At 38.6% G+C, this 16,985-nt stretch overlaps 1 protein-coding gene across 1 annotated transcript in view; it reads right to left on the minus strand.

Annotated features, from left to right (window-relative positions):
• Window positions 1-16,363, minus strand: part of LOC126828278 (protein rolling stone) — a 95,103-nt gene extending 78,740 nt beyond the window's left edge. The window contains exon 1 of the mRNA XM_050557960.1: window positions 16,214-16,363. Within this exon, the coding sequence (XP_050413917.1) occupies window positions 16,214-16,306 (93 nt within the window). The 5' untranslated portion in view covers window positions 16,307-16,363. The remainder of the gene's footprint in view (window positions 1-16,213) is intronic.
• Window positions 16,364-16,985: the final 622 nt, after the last annotated feature.

Consider the following 16,985-nt stretch of genomic DNA (forward strand, 5'->3'; position numbering starts at 1 on the left):
ATTGTTTTCTCAACGGATCTGAATATAAAGATTTGTAACTGCTATTTCGTTTTTTAATCAGAATTATCCTACACATTTACAGGGGTGACATTAAAATCACGAAAACAACAAGTATTAAAATTTGCTTCCGTCCCGCTGGGCTACTCTGACAATTAAAGGCTGGATGCGCCATTTGCATTTTCGCTAAACTATCAAACTTTTCAAAGCTTAATAAGCCTATAGGATAAATGTGTACCCAGATTTTAATTATTTAACATTTAAACTATAACACATACTTATGGAAAAGCAGCTACTTATTTATTTTGGCGACGTTTCGAAGAGTATTCTCTCAACGTTATCAAGCTAATACAGTAATACAAATATTAAGAGGCTAATTTAGACTTGATAACGTTGAGGGAATACTCTTCGAAACGTCGCCCAAATAAATAAGTAGCTGTTTTTCCATAAGTATGTGTTACAGTTTGTCCAGTTACTAAATGCCTCTTAAAGCTTATTATTTAACATTTAATTAAGAAAAGGATATCAAAATACCAATGCTAGATAACCTACCAGCTTGGATTCAGTCGGATTTAAACTAGGTCCATCTGGTTTCACCACTACCAATAAAAGATGGTGAATGGCGACTTGTTATGCTCGAGCAGCACAGATCAGTGAACTTTCAACTTTGTAAATACTAAACATTTTTATGGAATAACAATTACTATGGTTTATTTCACTGCGACGTTTCAACAAGATTTCACGTCGCAGTGAAATAGTCCATAATAATTGTTATTACATAAAAGTGTTTTATCTGATTATGTTCAAATTATTAAATGCCATTCAAAGAATAAATACTGAACGGAATTGAGCCATTTTGGACTGATATTCCAATTAGAGATTAAGCTTTCCCCAATATTGAAGCTTGGAAGGGATTCCTGGTGGTTGAAATGAAGAATAGGGCCTTTAACAAGTGAGTGTGATGAACATTAATATTAAATTACATAACATTCTTTTGTTATCGATTATCAGACCGGGGTATTTTTAATGTATTGTTAATATAAAAGTATATACAAAATGAAATGAAATGAAATGAAATGAAATGGGGTTTAACGTCCTACTGTTCTGCTCCAAACTGGGCTAATGAAGACGGGCATACGCCATACAGTGTGCTATGAGGGAATTTTTGCCCGGACAGCGGCACTACGGCCTACTCTTATATCGAATTCCAACTGTCAAGGGATCTTTTACGTGCACGCCAATGTGTACACGGGACCTCGGTTTTTCGTCCCATCCGAACGACTAGACAGCTGTTCTTGTCAGGCCCTCCGTCCTGCATCACTGACAAGGGGGAAGCACGCCGGAAAATCTGGATCAACTTTCTCGGCCAATGCAGGGATCGAACACCCAACCTCCAGGCTAGCGAGCCAGCGTCTTACCCACTTAGCCACCGTGATCCCCCACATTAATATACAACTGAGAAGTGGTGTCAGTTGTTCGGGTAAAATGGAACTAAAGCAAATCGACTTCCGCTCAATCTTTGAAACGAAAATTTAACCTGAATCGGGTTTGTGTCATTACTAATAGAATTGGATCAATATATCATATATTTGTTATTTTATCCCATTTATTCAACTCTCGGGTTCGGTCCAGATTCTCGGATTTAACAGTCTGGCTAGTAGTGATGTCTAGATTTTCGGTTGGGACAAAACAAATCAAGATCACGTGTGCACATTGGCGTGCACATAAAATAAGACTGCGGTTAATTAATTGTTTCTCATGACCTGTGTTTGTGAAATATACATGTTACACGAGGTCATTATTAATTATTGAGATGGAATTTAAAATTTTTGAGTTTAATGCTGTTTCTATTTCATCAATAACTGATGACGGTTACTTGGTAATTGAAAACTCAACGGTAACCGTCGTTCATGATTTATTCACATTTAAAAAAAATTTTATATATAGAAATACAATATCTATTGCACAGCAGGTGGGCATCGGCAAACTTGGTCATAATAATACATGTAGGTATAAACTATTAGTGATATGCCTCTACGTTTAACTGTTCATTAATTCATTTCTTCGTCTTTCCTTACTTTGGCAGGTTACGAAATGACCAGTTCCAAACGGGTTGAACATTTGTTCTGACATAAATATTTAAAAGCATACCTTTGGATTTTTAAATACAAAATAAGCTATATTATTTTATATTTAACATCTAAGCTAATTCCAAAGAATTTATTACACATGTGTTCGGTTCACTAGCCGTGAAGGGAGAGAGAGAGAGATAAATGGAGTTTAACACAAACTAGGTCATTTCGGGACTAACACATGGTCTAGTTTTATTCAATAATCCGCTTGCACGTAGGGGTCTTTTTTTAGCAGTGGGGGGAAATCTGAGGACCCGGAGAAAACCCACGAGGTTGGACAGGCGCCCCTACTCCTTGTCACGTACAACCGGGAAATCGAAACCACGCCAGTTGACTCAATGAAGACATTATGATACAGTGCGCACGTGCTTACCCTTCGGCTATCCAACCCCGCTAGCCGTGAACCAAGATGGTTCCAGTAACCCGTGTCTTAATTGTCTTCAACTTTCATCAAACTATTTATATTATTAGTGTCCTTGTTTCCTTTTGAAACTGTGTTTATAGAGTGTCGTGGTTAATAAAATACGGTAAAGTCAGAGTCAGTCAGCCGGTACCTGATTAATGAGGCTATCTCATGTCAGTAGTTTTGGGACCGTTGGTCACAGAGTGCTAATCACGTACATAAAATATTTTAGCAGGAATTTAAAGACATTTATACCTTCTAAATGACAGGTGCCTTATGAATTATGTATGTGGTCTTGGTTAAAGAAAATAATGTTGCAGCACCAATTCTTTGGTTTGAATAACAGATAAGAGAAGATAAGATAAGATTTTATTGTATCGAAACATCCATTGAGGACAGCATACAATATAACATATGTACATGTCATAAATAACAATATGTGATATTTCTCAACAAAAAAAAAACCAAAAAAAAAAACCCAACCCAAAAACAAACGCAGGTGCATTTTCAAGAATTTAAGAAAAGTAAAATCTCCTTATTTTAAAACATATTGCTGCTGATTTTTCGATTTGTGAGTTGGCGGTCGGATCTCAGGACTACCCTTAAGCTAAACGGCGTCCTTTTTTTATTCAGAAAGGTTATCGGAGAAAAAAGCTTAGTCTTGTCCCATGTTTAACCCTTTTTTCTAAATAGAGTATTAGCATACGTCAGTCCCAAATGACACATCTGCCTTGAACAGAAGTTAAAGCCCTTACTTTGTCATCGAATTCTTTTTTGTCTTGTGTAGGCGTCGATGTAATAATGGTTAACTGGAAACCAAAACGCCAACTCAGTTGTTTATACGTGTATAATATATATTCTTATATCATGGAAATTGCCTGCTTCAGAATGTCTGAATTGATAAATCGATTTGAAACCTACAATTAAGTTAGCGCTATTTATTCACAGCCCGCTTGCAATAAAACACCGTAGAAAATAGATATAAAAACATAAGGCTTATTCGATTGTTCACCAAACCGAAGAACTTACAGTATCTTGCATTTATTGGAATCTTGTATTAATGTGTCTGTTATCTCACAGTATAGCTTTTATTTTATATCAGTGTCAAACGAAGTAAATGGAGGGATATTGAAAATGGCCCCTTTTATTCCCATTTTGTTTCCACAGCATATCTCTAGAATAACGCCTTTGTACACACATTAACCCATTATAGTAGTTTTGCCTTAGAAACTTTTTGGATTTAATAATTTTTGTTTCCATTCGAACAAATGTGGCTTAAACTTTTGTATATAAGCCGGGCAGTGCCGGGTTTACATATAGGTATGACATGCTGAAACCTAGGGCCTCGGAATCTAGAAGGCCTCAGGCCAAAGTCTATAATAGTTTTGACACTAATTAACGTTTCTTACACTACATTCTTGAATACCCGTCTCCAATCTCGGCGGTGATCAGTTGTGTTTAAAACACACTTTTATCTTCTTTGGTCGTGAGGGTGCGGAATTGGGATGGGCTGTATTCATCAAATAGTCCAGGGACTCTTTTCATCTAGATCCGGTACTGACCCCGGACAAGATTTCCCTCATAGCACACTGAATGGCGTATGCCGGATTTCATTAGTAAGTTGTCGAAGGAGAGTAGGACGTTGAACCCCATTTCATTTCATTTTTGGTATAAGTAATAATTTGGAACATAGCACCTTTCCCACGACCCACGATTCAATCGATTTCCGTCGCGTCGTGGCCAGTCGGCCCGACTGAGCATGTTCAGTCGTAGTCGGATGCAGTTGGATGCAGTCGTAACCCATCGTGTTTGTGTGGACACTCACACGACACGATCAATTGTCTTACTGCTGTTTAGCCAATCAGAGAGTAGCATTTAGTCATGTGATTGTGCAGGTCATGTGTTTCTTATTTCCCCGGTTTACTATTGGAATCACTCGCTAGAGGGAAGTGGCGTAACTCACGACGCATAATCTGTGAGAATCGGGCCTGTGTGGACTGGTACCGTCGTAGGCAAGTGAAGTAAAGATGCGACCCGATTTTTTTTACAACTACCCAAGACGCTGAGTCCTGTCGGGTTGTGTGTAGTCGTAGCGGTATGGGCCGGGCTTAAGACTAGGGAGTCTAATCTTGGATGTTTTATAATAGTATGTCTTTTTAGACTTATTTTTGAATTTCTCACAATGATAGTTTGTCAAGTTCCGATTTTCGTTTGATATGATTGCGCCGAATGGCAATAGAGTCGATGATAATGTCATAGCCCTGATTTCTTACCGATGGGTGAGAGCCGGGAGAAGTGAAAGTCAACCAAGTGGAACCAACCAAATAAATCTGAGTTAGCCAAAATTGTCACCATAGCACACTGCATGGCGCAAGCCCGTCTTCATTAGATCAGTCTGGGGAGAACAGTAGGACGTTAAACCCCATTTCATTTTATTTCATTTTGTGTTCGATCTTGGTGTTGACCGCGACACTTTCTCGGGTTTTCACAGTTAGTGACGTAGGATGGAGAACCATTGACAGTTGAAATTCGATGAAGAGTAAGGGAAACACCGCTGTCCAGGCAATATGTCCCACATGGCGTATTCCCGGCTTCATTAATTAGGGTGGTTTCGAATCCCCGGTTGTACGTGACAAGGAGTAGGGTCGCTTGTCCAACCTCGTGGGTTTTCTCCGGTTCCTCCGGTTTCCCCCCACTGCTAAAGACCCCTATGCCTAAGCGAATTATTAAAATAAAATTAAACCATATGTTAGTTCCGAAATGACCTAGTTTGTGTCGAGTGGACGTTAAACCCCATTTTTCTCTCTCTCTCATCAATTAGGCCGTCTGGTGTAGAAAAGTAGGACCTTAAAACCCTATTTCATTTCATATTATTATCCGTCTTCGTTAGCCCAGTCGGTGCATAAAAGTAGGACGTTAAACCCCATTTCATTTCTTTTAATATCATTATTTTATGTCACTGTGCTACTGACATTTGTTTGGTAATTATTAGTGCCTTAATGTTTATAACACACAGCTAATTACGAACTAAATAGAAGTATGTATTCAATGATAATTAACCAACTGTGTCCACATTAACTAATGAAGCAAAGAGTTAATATACAGAATTATAGATATTAATGATGGCGGGTGGATGTATTGAGAACGACTCATTAATTAACTTCTCATAAGGCCCAATGACTTTAAACAGACTGGTTAATCATTGATTGTATTCGACGGGTCATAATGAAAAGTCAATAAATCTTAATTGAAAGTCAGAAATCTACATTTTATCCTTGTCGGGGGATATATAAATTTGATGAATTCTTGTGGATTTATCGGGACAAATAACCCAGATCTGGTCATTCGAGACTAAATCAAAACGTTTACGCAGGGATATCAAGGCTTGTTTAGATTTACAAGTTAATCAAGAAAGGGAAATTAATTGTTGAAGATGAGGAATTCCTAACGAAGTCAAAGTTCGGACATTTATATTAGTTCTGTCTGCGAAATCTCACGAGACCCGGAAGACGTACCACCATCTTAACGTTATAGACGCCATGTTAATTGGAATTAAACCAAATTATGTCTACAGATAAAAGTTGATTACAGTATATTTATAGAACTATGGTGTGTTATATATTTATTCTGTTAAAGATACATTATGAGAGATTAGATAAAGAGCTGATGACAGTTCTCACTATAATAGTTAAAAGCTAGATAATGAGAAGGGGATTTGCTGAAAATTTCAGTCAAATTGATAACTCTGAACGGAGAATTTACCAATTTAATTTTCGGCCTAGCCTCGATCGTCATTACTAAAGTCCGTACGATAAAAAGCGTAGTCTCGGTTATCCATTTCATGGTTAAATCATAGTCTCGATCAAGAATGAGCGTTGAACAGCAGATCGGATCCTAATCCAGTAAATATCGCAGGCTAGCGATGACATCGAGAGTTGATTATGGTCTGGTTAATTCAATTAATGTCTAATAATTTATATAACATTTTAGGCCTAAAGAAAGACCTTCAATAGGCAGATTTAGCTCTTGCATAATGTATGTTTAAGTTTGCTCGCACACAGGATTAATTAGGTCATAATATATACGAATACTCCAGTAATTCATTCGAGCGCAGGCATCTTAATTTGATTTAATGGGTGCGTGTGTGTGTATGTGTGTGTGTGTGTGTGGGGGGGGGGTAATTGCAGTACCCTAAAAAAACAAGGGAAATCCCACGAGGTTATGCAAGCAACTACTCGCTCCCAACTCCAGAGATTTGGTAATTCCCGCGGCCTACTATTGTATGCCCACAAGACTCAAGTGTATGGCATTGAATTGAGAATTAAATATAAATCGATTAGCCAGAGGTTCGGTGTCCCAATTGAATGCCTCCTTAAAAAGGATGCCCAGAGCCATCGCCCCTCTGCCCCCCCCCCTCCCTGCACGCCACTACCACCAACAAATCCCACCTTATCTGATAATAAGAGCATTTGTACATGATAGCATTAAATAATTGAAATGAAGAATCGTTTGGTGTTTCTCATTATATTAATATTATGTCACCGTGCCATTTGTTTGATGTTTTTTTAATACGTTATATTAATACATTGGTGTCTCATAAATCAATGACTGTGTCCTGTCATTACAGGTCTTAATGAAAAATTAAACATTCAATGATCGGCTAATGTTAGGGTTTTCACCGAATTACCTACGTACAATGTAATCAGAAAGTCAAATTTGTGTAATTCCAATTTCATTATCACATAATTCAACTATTTTATACAAAATAATGGGAGAGAGAGAGGGAGAGAGAGAGAGAGAGAGGGAGGGAGAGATGGAGAGAGGAGGGTTTAACGTCCACTCGACACAAACCAGGTCACCCCGCGACTAACATATGGTTCAACTTTATTTCAATAATTCGCTTGCGCTTAGGGGTCTTTAGCAGTGGGAGGAAATCGGAGGATCCGGAGAAAACCCACGAGGTTAGACAAGCGACTCTACTCCTTGTCACGTGCAACCAGGGAATCGGAACCACGCCAGGTGACTTAATGACAAACCTTGTGATACAGCGCGCACACGCTAACCATTCGGCCACCCAACCCCCAACGAACACGCGACCATTGCACGGTGATACTATTACATGTACTTTAAATCTATATTACCAGATATTGCAGCCATTTGCTATGCAGACAAAGTTTACGTCGAAATATGGCATCTGTAGGTTTTCCTTTTTATTCCGACCGAACTTCAACCTCGCAAATTTTGATTTGAATATGGACATTTTACACAGCCGCTGGATATTCAAGGGGAATTTAAGTTTAAAGATACATTATGGTAGATTAGATAAAGATCTGGCAATGGCAATTCTCACTACAATAGTTAAAAAGTAGATAATGTAAAGGGAATTTGCTGAAACTGTTAGTCAAATTGATCCACTCTGAACCTGGATTTGAGCGATTGAATTTTCGGCCTAGCCTCGATCATCATTTATAAGGTCCGTACGATAAAAAACATAGTCTCAAATATCCATTTCATGATTAAATCATTAAAGGAAGTTGAACAGCAAATCGAAACCTAATCCAGTAAACATCACAGGCTGGTTTGGATAAGTTTATGAATGTCTAATTAATAATTTAGATAACATTTCAGGCCTAAATAAAGACCTTCAATGGGCAGATTTAGCTCTTGCATAATGTATGTTTAAGTTTGCTTGCACTCAGGATTAATTAGGTCATAATATGTACGAATAATCCAGTAAATATAGCTAGATTGTCCAGATAATATTGATTTTAATAACGCGCTTTTAGGCAATAGTGAAAAGTTTATACTAATTAATTCTATCCCTAATAACCTTTGAAAGAGATAATATTTTGAAACTCAATTTATGGGTGAGGGAGATCTACATATTATTTTAATTTTCATTGTGAAATAGTGAAATATCCCTTGTTCAAAACATTCGGCAATGTCGGTTTAAAGTAATGATCCCGGGAGAATACGTGTATACAACCACCTTACTGAATTTTGATTTGGTAACAAGACTGGTAGAGTAAATGTTGTTAATGGCGTCTAGGAAAAGTCGAGATTGAATTAATCACTATTTAGATATCGTGTACAGTTAAATAAAATTAAAATATTATCGAACCTTGGTTATGCTCCAGTCACATTCGAGCTGCGATAGATCGGGACTATGTCAGTCGGGAGAATTAACCACAGAGATCGTTCATTCTAGAAAACCGGATACCATTTTGAGAAAGTCGATAGCTATCAATTTGTTTTTAACTTTAATTATGGCAATAATGGGGCGTTTGGTGGCCGAATGGTTAGCACGTGCGCGCTGTATCATAGGGTCTGTCATTGAGTCAACTGCCGTGTTTTCGATTCCCCCCTGTACTGACAAGGAGTAGGGTCGCCTGTCCAACCTTGTGGGTTTCTACTAGTCCTCACCCCCACTGCTAACCATATGTTAGTCCCGAAATGACCTAGTTTGTGTCGAGTGGACGTTAACTCTCTCTCGATAATACCATGTGATTATCACAGCCCTTTAAGCTAAAGACCGATTTCTGAACATCCAGTCATGAATGTCACTCTAAGCTGACCTTATGTTAGAATACCCATTCAATATCGCAGGTGATATTATATACATAATTACCCCGACATTCTAATAAACGCATGCCATATACGTAATAGCAATAATAAAGACGGAATACTGATTGATGACATTTTATTTAATGATACTTATTTTATTCCTTGCATGATAATATAAGTGTCTAACATCGCCTCAATCGCTAATTAAATGTGTATCAACTTTTTGGAGATAACATGTGGTGGGGGTATTCTAAAGAGTGTGGGTTAGATGATAAAGTCTATCAAGCCACGATTGTCCAGAGAGTATGGCACTGGTTCACTAACTGAAAGGTCCCGGGTTCATTCCCACTGTTGGGTAAGAATTATTTCAGTTTCCAGCCTGGTTTCCGGTCTTTTAAATTAAAATAACGTACACTTCAGTATCTCAGAAAACAAAAATGACGTACACTTTAATATCCCAGATAACAAAATGTAGTACACTTCAATATCTCAAAAAACCAAATGACGTACATTTTAATATCTCAAAAAAACAAAATAACGTACACTTTAATATTTCGGAAAACAAAATGACGCACACTTCAATATTGCAAAGTAAAAATGACGTACACTTCTGTATTTCAAAGGAAAAATGACGTACACTTCTATATCTTTTTCAGCTTTCAACTTTTAATCAGCATCAAACAAAAGACAAAAATGTCTTTTGACGGTCCTATACTAATATACTTTAAAAGTACTAGGCACTTCGTTTATCGACCAAATCTACTAAAGTACAAATTGAATTAGGAAACAATGATTGGTGAGACTAATAAATAGAAAGTATTAATACACCCCGCCCACTGTTTTGTTTGAACAATGTTCACTAATTAAACGAAACATCACTAATTAATAGTTTTCCAATTGTTGGTGCAGATAGTTGAGAGAGTACAAGATTCACACATTTCTAATTGTGTCCCGCCAAATATTAAGTACTGTGTGAATTATCTGAATGGCTAGGCGACTTTACAGACAAATTAAAAGAAATCGTGTCGTGGAAACTCCCGGCGTAATTAAACCGGCTGCCTCACTTAATTAAAACTGTCTTGGTCAGGAAAAGTCTGGTGGAAGCCCTGTATTAAAGGTCATTCTCAAGCAATCGTGAAATTCGTCATAAACCATATGAAATTACTGGCTACTGTTAAAATAGCAAGACCTTTGATTTAGGTTCAAATGAAATGTCGAATTCGTCATAAACCATATGATGCAATAACACTCTACAGTTGTAAGTCTTTTTCCGAATGAATTAAACAGGGTTTAACGTCCTGCACCAATCGGTTTAATGAAGACCGACATCCGCCACACAGTTTCAATGACAGTTTGGGTGAGAGAGAGAGAGAGAGAGAGAGAGAGAGAGAGAGAAATGGGGTTTAACGTCCACTCGACACAAACTAGGTCATTTCGGGACCAACATATGGTTTAATTTTATTTCAATAATTCGCTTCCGCGTAGGGGTCTTTAGCAGTGGGAGGAAACCGGAGGACCCGGAGAAAACCCACGAGGTTGGACAGGCGACCCTACTCCTTGTCACGTACAACCGGGGATTCGAAACCACGCCAGTCGACTCAATGACAGACTTTATGATACAGCGCGCGCACGCTAACCATTCAGCCATCCAACCCCCCCCCCCTCACAGCGCTCTTCCCGTCTTCAATAGCCTAACTGGTGAGAAGGATGAAGATGTGGAACCACATTTTATTCTGTTGTTAGTGCCGATTGTAGTTCTACTTTGGTTGGCTTAATACAAATCATGTTTTTTATAACTCGTTTCTACGGTCCCTAGAGCCACGGTGGCTAGGTGGTTAAGACGCTGGCTCGCTAGCCTGGAGGTCGGATGTTCGATCCGTGTTCGATCCCTGCATTGGCCGAGAAAGTTCATCTGGATTTTCCGACGTGGTTTCCCCTTGTCAGTGGTGCAGAACGGAGGGCCTGACAAGGACAGCTGTCTAGTCCTTCGGATGATACGAAAAACCGAGGTCCCGTGTATACATTGGAATGCACGTAAAAGATCCCCTGGCAGTTGAAAATCGATATAAGAGTAGGCGATAGTGCCGCTACCCGGGCAAAATTTCCCTCATTGCACACTGTATGGCGTATGCCCGTCTTCATTAGCCCAGTATAGGAGCAGAACAGTAGGACGTTAAACCCCATTTCATTTCATTTTATTTCTGCGGTCCCGTGTACACATTGGCGTGCACGTATAAAACCTTTAACAGTATAGGAATGCAATGACGATTAGGTTTCGAAGCACGCACTGGTTTGTGTATTTGTCCGGGTGATGCAGATATTAGGGCATTTAAAATTTCCGCCAGAAATGGAGCTACCGTGCCTCAGTGACTAACGCGCTGGCTCACCAATCCATAGGTATCAGGTTCGAACCCGGTGTTGGTCTAGAAAGTTTCATGAAATTTCCTAGACTTGTGGTGAAGGGCGGATGGCCTGTTAAACATCAACATCTAATCCTTCGGATGGGATGAAGACTCGATAACCCGTGTATACCATTAGCATCACGCGAAAGATCAACTGACAGTCAGAAGGTTGTACTGACGCTGTCAATGTCAATCACGGCACACAGAATGCCATAAGCCTAACTACATTCGCCCTGCGTGTAAATAACAATACTTGTTAAACCCCACTTCATTTCACAAAGAGGGGTTGGATGGCCGAATGGTTAGCGCGTTCGCGTTGTACCATAAGGTCTGTCATTGAGTAAATTGGCGTCGTATCGATTCCCCGGTTGTACGTAACAAGGAGTAGGATCGCCTGTCCAGCTTCGTGGGTTTTCTGTGGGTCCTCCGGTTTCTCCCCACTGCTAAAGACCCTTACGCGCAAGCGAATTATTGAAATAAAATTAAAAACCATATATTAGTCCCGAAATGACCTAGTTTGTGTCGAGTGGACATTAAACCCCATTTCTCTCTCTCTCTCTCTCTCTCTCTCTCTCATTTCACAAAAAGTCTGGAGTAGCGCCCAAGGGGCTGACAAGAAAAATGTTGGCTTGTCGTTCGAGAAAAGAACCCTTGACAATAAGTGTAGACAAGATTTTCAGGGTTTTGAGTATATCGATCAATCTGACTAATACTTCTGTCACGATCTCCACCTGTTTGTGTTATATTTTCACAATAACCTGTAGTTTTATTATAATCACATCTGGTGTATATTTTGTAGATCATATAGATCTTAGTGTCAGTTTATTTAAATAATAGGAATATAGATGAGGTGAAAATGTATATAAATGGACCCAGTCGATTTGAAAACTGATAATTATATAGACGCTGACACTTTTAATGAATGGATAAATTACTCTTTATTATCGCTTTCAACAAAAAAAACAACAAAATAATCAAACTTTTTGATAATATCATATTCAAACACACCATTAACTTCAGAATATGCAATCAATTGCGCGGGCGTACAATGAACTCCTTGAAAAGTACTATAAAGTATTACGAATATAATGAATATAAATATCTCTGTATCCTTGAGGGAGTGGCAGATTTGTTTCAGATTTAGCATGAAATCTAATTGGAACATCCCCGATGAAACTATATAGTTGAATCATGCCATTATAGAAAAATCATTACGGATTTCCACAAACTTTTTATTCATAACAAATTTATACAATGTGTTATAAGTCTTTTTTTTTCAGACTTAATTTATACGACGTTCACAAATTGTCTCTCTAAGAACTTATGCAATAACACGTTCATGTAATGTCTCTTTATCACTAATAACTTTTGAGATATTTATGTAATGTCTCTTTACGACTTGTAACTTATAACACGTTCATGTAATGTCTCTTTATCACTAATAACTTATGAGATATTCATGTAATGTCTCTTTACGACTTGTAACTTATAACACGTTGATTTAATGCCTTTTTAAAACTAATAACTTATCAAACATGCATGTTATGTGTCTTTAAGACTAATAACTTATAACACGTCCATGTAATCTCTCTTTATTAAGACTAATAACGTATAGCACGCCCGCGTTATGTATCTCTAAGACTTATAAAACGTTAATGTAATGTCTCTTTAAGACTAATAACTTATAGCACGTTCGTTTGACGACTCTTTTTCACTAAAAAATTAACTTATAATACGTTAATATAATGTACATTTAAGACTAATAACTTATTATACGTTCAATGTCTCTCTTTAAGACTACCATGTAATAATTATAACACGTTCATGTAATTCCTCTTTAAGACTCACAAATTATAACACGTTCAATGTCTCTCTTTAAGACTACCATGTAATAATTATAACACGTTCAATGTCTCTCTTTAAGACTACCATGTAATAATTATAACACGTTCAATCTCTCTCTTTAAGACTACCATGTAATAATTATAAAACGTTTATGTAATTCCTCTTTAAGACTTATAACTTATAACACGTCCTAATAACATATAAGACGTCCGTTCATGAAATGTCTCTTTACGGTTAGTAACTTATAACACGTTCATGTAATGTCTCTTTACGGCTAGTAACTTATAACACATTCATGTTATGTCGGTAAATCATGTGTCGAATTTAGATATACAAAGCCTGACGCCACTTATTAAACATCAGTTTGGATTACCGCAAAATATAAGAACATTAAGTATGTCTCTGAATTATTAATAGCCCAAGTATTGTTTAAAACAGTACACATAAAAAGCTGCCGTGAATTATAAAGTTCTAAGCTGATGCCTGTATAGCTTACGCCTATATCTGACATTGGATAAATCCATTTGCAGCGAAAGGCTTAGTTAAGTCTAGCCCACAACCTGTGGTGCGGACTTCTACAAGCAGTCTACGGAGGAAATTTAGTAAACCTGTGCGTGGGACTTACGCGGCACTTGCGTGTTTTCTCCCCGTAGAAGATCGTAGACTGGCCGTAGAGACTTTCTTCACCCGGTTTCTTGCATATTCCTGAAGCAATGGCCCGAGAAATCCCTCTCTGGCCATTGCTGGATTGGCTTCTGATACTTGAGCTTTTGAGGGAGTTTGTCTATTCTTTCCGTTCAATCAAATCTATCCCAAATACAGCAACATGACTGCCCTTCGTTTAATCTGGATCTCCCTAAAACTTTGGACAGTGATTTAAGGTTTAAAAACGGTGAAAGTATGTTCGTCTCCAAACAGTATTGTTTACGTTGTTTTCGATTTGATAGCCTCGTTTGTCACGCAGTTAGTTTTTCTGCAATATTCTGCTATGCACTGGTTAATTGGGCATAATGGAATCGTGAGTCATGACGTAACGTTATGTAAACATATTTGGTCCAATTTGGAGCTCTGTTTTAAGCATAATGCTTTTGTAACGCAGTTAGCTATTGGTTGTTAATCGGACTATTGACCAGTCATAATTTGGAACAGCAATTTGCTTTCGTTAAAGCAGTGTTTAGTGGGATTAGGTATAATCAAACGAAACACTGCGAGGAGTATGGTTTCTTGCGGCTGGTCTGCGAGCTATACCAAACCGTACGACCCGTGCGTGTCAAAACACGTACGACGGATTGGGTTGTGAGCTAGGCTTTATGTTACCCATAGGAGAATTCTCATTCCAATGACATCATTTCTAATTACAAGAAGGTTACAATAATGAACATAATTACAATAATAATAACATAATTGTCCTTGTTACTTAATCGAGGTTGCTAAGTGAATATGACGCTGGCTCGCTAGTCACGATTCCCGTATTGGCCAAAAAAGTTCATCGGGATTTTCTGGCTTCTCCTTGTCAGTGGTGCAGGACTGAAGGCCTGAAAAGGACAGCTGCCTGGTCATTCGTATGGGACGAAAAAACCGAGGTCCCGTGTACGCATTGGTGTGCTCGTCTTCATTAGCCCAGTCGGAGCAGAACAGTAGGATGTTAAACCCTATTTCATTTCATTTCACTACTTGGGTCTGCTGACTTCTGTATTGTAGATTACGTATGTTTATCAATGTACTTGTAAGACGTCATAACTAATGTCGCTTTATTGTAGAATACAGCGCCAAATCATGACATTGGCCACCTCTGAGGTTACGACAACTATGGCTTACTACTAACTGTCCGTGGTCTGTCTCATCGCCCCTTGATCTATATTAATATGACAGTTCTCTTACGATGTCTATATTTATTTATCGTTTTCCCAGTGTTTCTTTTGTTTGATACAAGTGGTACTCTCCATTTAGACTAAACCATATCCATTAGCTTTGCATACTGTCAACTTATTCACTGTTCGGGGGGTCGGATGGTCGAATGGTTAGCACGTGTGTGCTGTATCATATAGCCTGTCTTTGATTCAACTAGCGTGGTTTCGAATCCCCGGTTTGTACGTGACGAGGAGTAGGGTCGCCTGTAAAAACCTCGTGGGTTTTCTCCGGGTCCCCCGGTTACCTCCCACAGCTAAAGACCCCTACGCGCAAGCGAATTATTGAAATAAAATTAAACCATATGTTAGTCCCGAAATGACCTAGTTTGTGGCAAGTGGACGTTAAACCCCATCTCTCTCTCGTCAGGGGTGATGCCTGTGGTGCGGACAAGTTTGACTAGATGTTATGAGAGGATAAAAAGACGGACAGTGCACATAAAATGCATTGTGGACGATACGTTAAACCCATTTCATTCTCTGTATATAGTGTAAATTATTTGATACGATAAACAAATGTTACAATTTAATGATTTTTATTTCAAACCAATAGAGGTGGGATCAACCTTAAAACAATAATTATAAAGTATATTAAAATGAAATGGGGTTTAAAGCCATACTGTTCTTTTTTATACCAACCGGGTTTATAGAGCCAAGCATAGGCCATGTAGTGTGCTATATATGAAGGAAATTTTGCCCGTCTACCCTCCATCGGATTCCAACTGTTTGGTTGTTCGCCCCATCCTAATGACTGGGTGTTGTGTATTACCAGACCCGCCTACCAGCACCGCTGACAAGGGGAAATCAGGCTGGATAATCCCTAGAAACTTTCTCGGGCATCACCGGTATCGAACCCGGGACCTGCTGGGCAGTGAACCAGCACCACTGAACCACACGAAATCAAAACGTGTCGGTTAAAGACATACTTCAAAGAAGACTTTCAAACTTATAAAGTTTTCTTACCTGTGACGTCACGAAGTTCTCGGGACGATCGTGTTCCAATCCGGCATTCTCCGATCGGAACTCGAAGCTAACACATCTAGTACACGCGTCCATTCTTCGCGACTAAATCCTACGTCTCTGTAAGCCTATCACTGACACAAGTGTACAAACGCTGCCTGCCGATGTGGTAGTCTATATACACTGCTTGTCTGTCACGAGATCAATACGAATTGTTGGCAGCAAATACATTATTGGACAGAATCAAATGCCATGTGTGAATTCTCCGACAATACCTGCGAGAAAGATAAATAGCGCGTCGTTTACAATCTGACCGAGTGATAATTTATAAGAAAGGAATTAATTCCCCAATCGCCCACCATTCAAGATATAATTTAATTGTCATTGGTAATGACTTCATACATGTCGTTTTTTATGTAACAATATACTGGTGAAGTAGAATAGTCGTGGGTGGATGAGGAGACCGAGGACTGTTGGGCTTGGATATTTATGTTTTTAAGAGTACTGTTGTAAAATGGGACAGATTGAGTGATTGGACTCATGAGAACTTTGGGTAGCGATATAGATTGTCTCGTGCGAGTTTTAATGAGAATTAATTGTGTGAGAGAGAGAGAGAGAGGGGGAGAGAGAGAGAAAGAGAAAGATTAACGTACACTCGACACAAACTAGGTCATTTCGGGACTAATACATGGTTCAATTTTATTTCAATAATTCGCTATTGGGTTGAATTAAACTGACACAGGGGGTGTTTTAATATCTAACTCTGTGTAAGTTT

The sequence above is a fragment of the Patella vulgata genome, chromosome 7 (assembly GCF_932274485.2).
Source record: "Patella vulgata chromosome 7, xgPatVulg1.2, whole genome shotgun sequence".
Classification (NCBI taxonomy): Eukaryota; Metazoa; Mollusca; class Gastropoda; family Patellidae; genus Patella; species Patella vulgata.